At 56.5% G+C, this 1,578-nt stretch overlaps 1 protein-coding gene across 1 annotated transcript in view; it reads left to right on the forward strand.

Annotated features, from left to right (window-relative positions):
- LOC107307207 (mucin-2-like) overlaps nucleotides 1–1,578 on the forward strand; it is a gene marked incomplete at its 5' end in the record, with an annotated part of 16,312 nt that overhangs the window by 7,593 nt on the left and 7,141 nt on the right. Inside the window, one exon of the mRNA XM_032441712.1 lies at nucleotides 6–1,577. Within this exon, the coding sequence (XP_032297603.1) occupies nucleotides 6–1,577 (1,572 nt within the window). The remainder of the gene's footprint in view (nucleotides 1–5; nucleotide 1,578) is intronic.

Genomic DNA, 1,578 nt, shown 5'->3' on the forward strand with positions numbered 1-1,578 from the left:
CTCAGCCCCACAAGTGGACCTACAACACTCAGCCCCACAACTGGACCTACAACACTCAGCCCCACAAGTGGACCTACAACACTCAGCCCCACAACTGAATTTTCAACCCTCAGCCCCACAACTGGACCCACAACCTTCAGCCCCACAAGTGGAGCTACAACACTCAGCCCCACAAGTGGACCTACAACTCTCAGCCCCACAAGTGGACCTACAACTCTCAGCCCCACAAGTGGACCTACAACTCTCAGCCCCACAAGTGGACCTGAGACCCTCAGCCCCACAACTGAACCTACAACACTCAGCCCCACAACTGAATTTTCAACCCTGAGCCCCACAACTGGACCCACAACTCTCCGCCCCACAACCACAGCTACAACCCTCAGCTCTGCATCCAGCCCCACATCTGAAATATCCATCAGCCCCACAACTGAAACCAGCCCATCTACATCCAGCCCCACATCTGAAACCTCCTTCAGCCCCACAAGTGGATCTACAACGCTCAGCCCCACAACTGCAGCTACAACCCTCAGCCCCACAAGTGGAGCTACGACTTTGAGACCCACAACTGGACCCACCACCCTCAGCCCCACAAGTGGATTTGTGACCCTCAGCCCCACAACTGGACCCACAACCGTCAGCCCCACAAGTGGAGCTTCAACACTCAGCCCCACAACTGAATCAACAACCCTCAGCCCCACAACTGGACCCACAACCCTCAGTCCCACATCCGAAGCTACAACCATCAGCCCCACAACTGGACCCACAACCATCAGCCCCACAACTGGACCCACAACCATCAGCCCCACAACTGGAGCTACAATCCACAGCCCTACAAGTGGAGCTTCAACCCTCAGCCCCACAACTGAATCTTCAACCCTCAGCCCCACAACTGGACCCACAACCCTCAGCCCCACAACTGAATCTACGACCCCCAGCCCCACAGCTGGACCTTCGACCATCAGCCCCACAACTGGAGCTATAATCCACAGCCCCACAAGTGGATCTACAACTCTCAGCCCCACAACTGGACCCACAACCCTCAGCCCCACAACTGAATTTTCAACCCTGAGCCCCACAACCGGACCCACAACTCTCAGCCCCACAACTGGACCTGCGACCCTCAGCCCCACAACTGAATCTTCAACCTTCAGCCCCACAAGTGGATCTACAACGCTCAGCCCCACAAGTGCAGCTACAACCTTCAGCCCCACAAGTGGAGTTTCAGCACTCAACCCCACAACTGAATCTACAACCGTCAGCCCCACAACTGGACCCACAAGTTTCAGCCCCACAACTGTATCCATGACCCTGAGCCCCACAACTGGACCTACAACGCTCAGCCCCACAACTGGACCTACAATACTCAGCCCCACAACTGGACCTACAACGCTCAGCCCCACAACTGGACCTACAACACTCAGCCCCACAACTGGACCTACAACGCTCAGCCCCACATCTGGACCCACAACCTTCAGCCCCACAAGTGCAGCTTCAACCCTCAGCCCCACAACTGAATCAACAACCCCCAGCCCCACAACTGGACCCACAACTGTCAGCCCCACAAGTGCAGCTACAACC

The sequence above is a fragment of the Coturnix japonica genome, unplaced genomic scaffold, assembly GCF_001577835.2.
Source record: "Coturnix japonica isolate 7356 unplaced genomic scaffold, Coturnix japonica 2.1 chrUnrandom510, whole genome shotgun sequence".
NCBI classification, from domain to species: domain Eukaryota; kingdom Metazoa; phylum Chordata; class Aves; order Galliformes; family Phasianidae; genus Coturnix; species Coturnix japonica.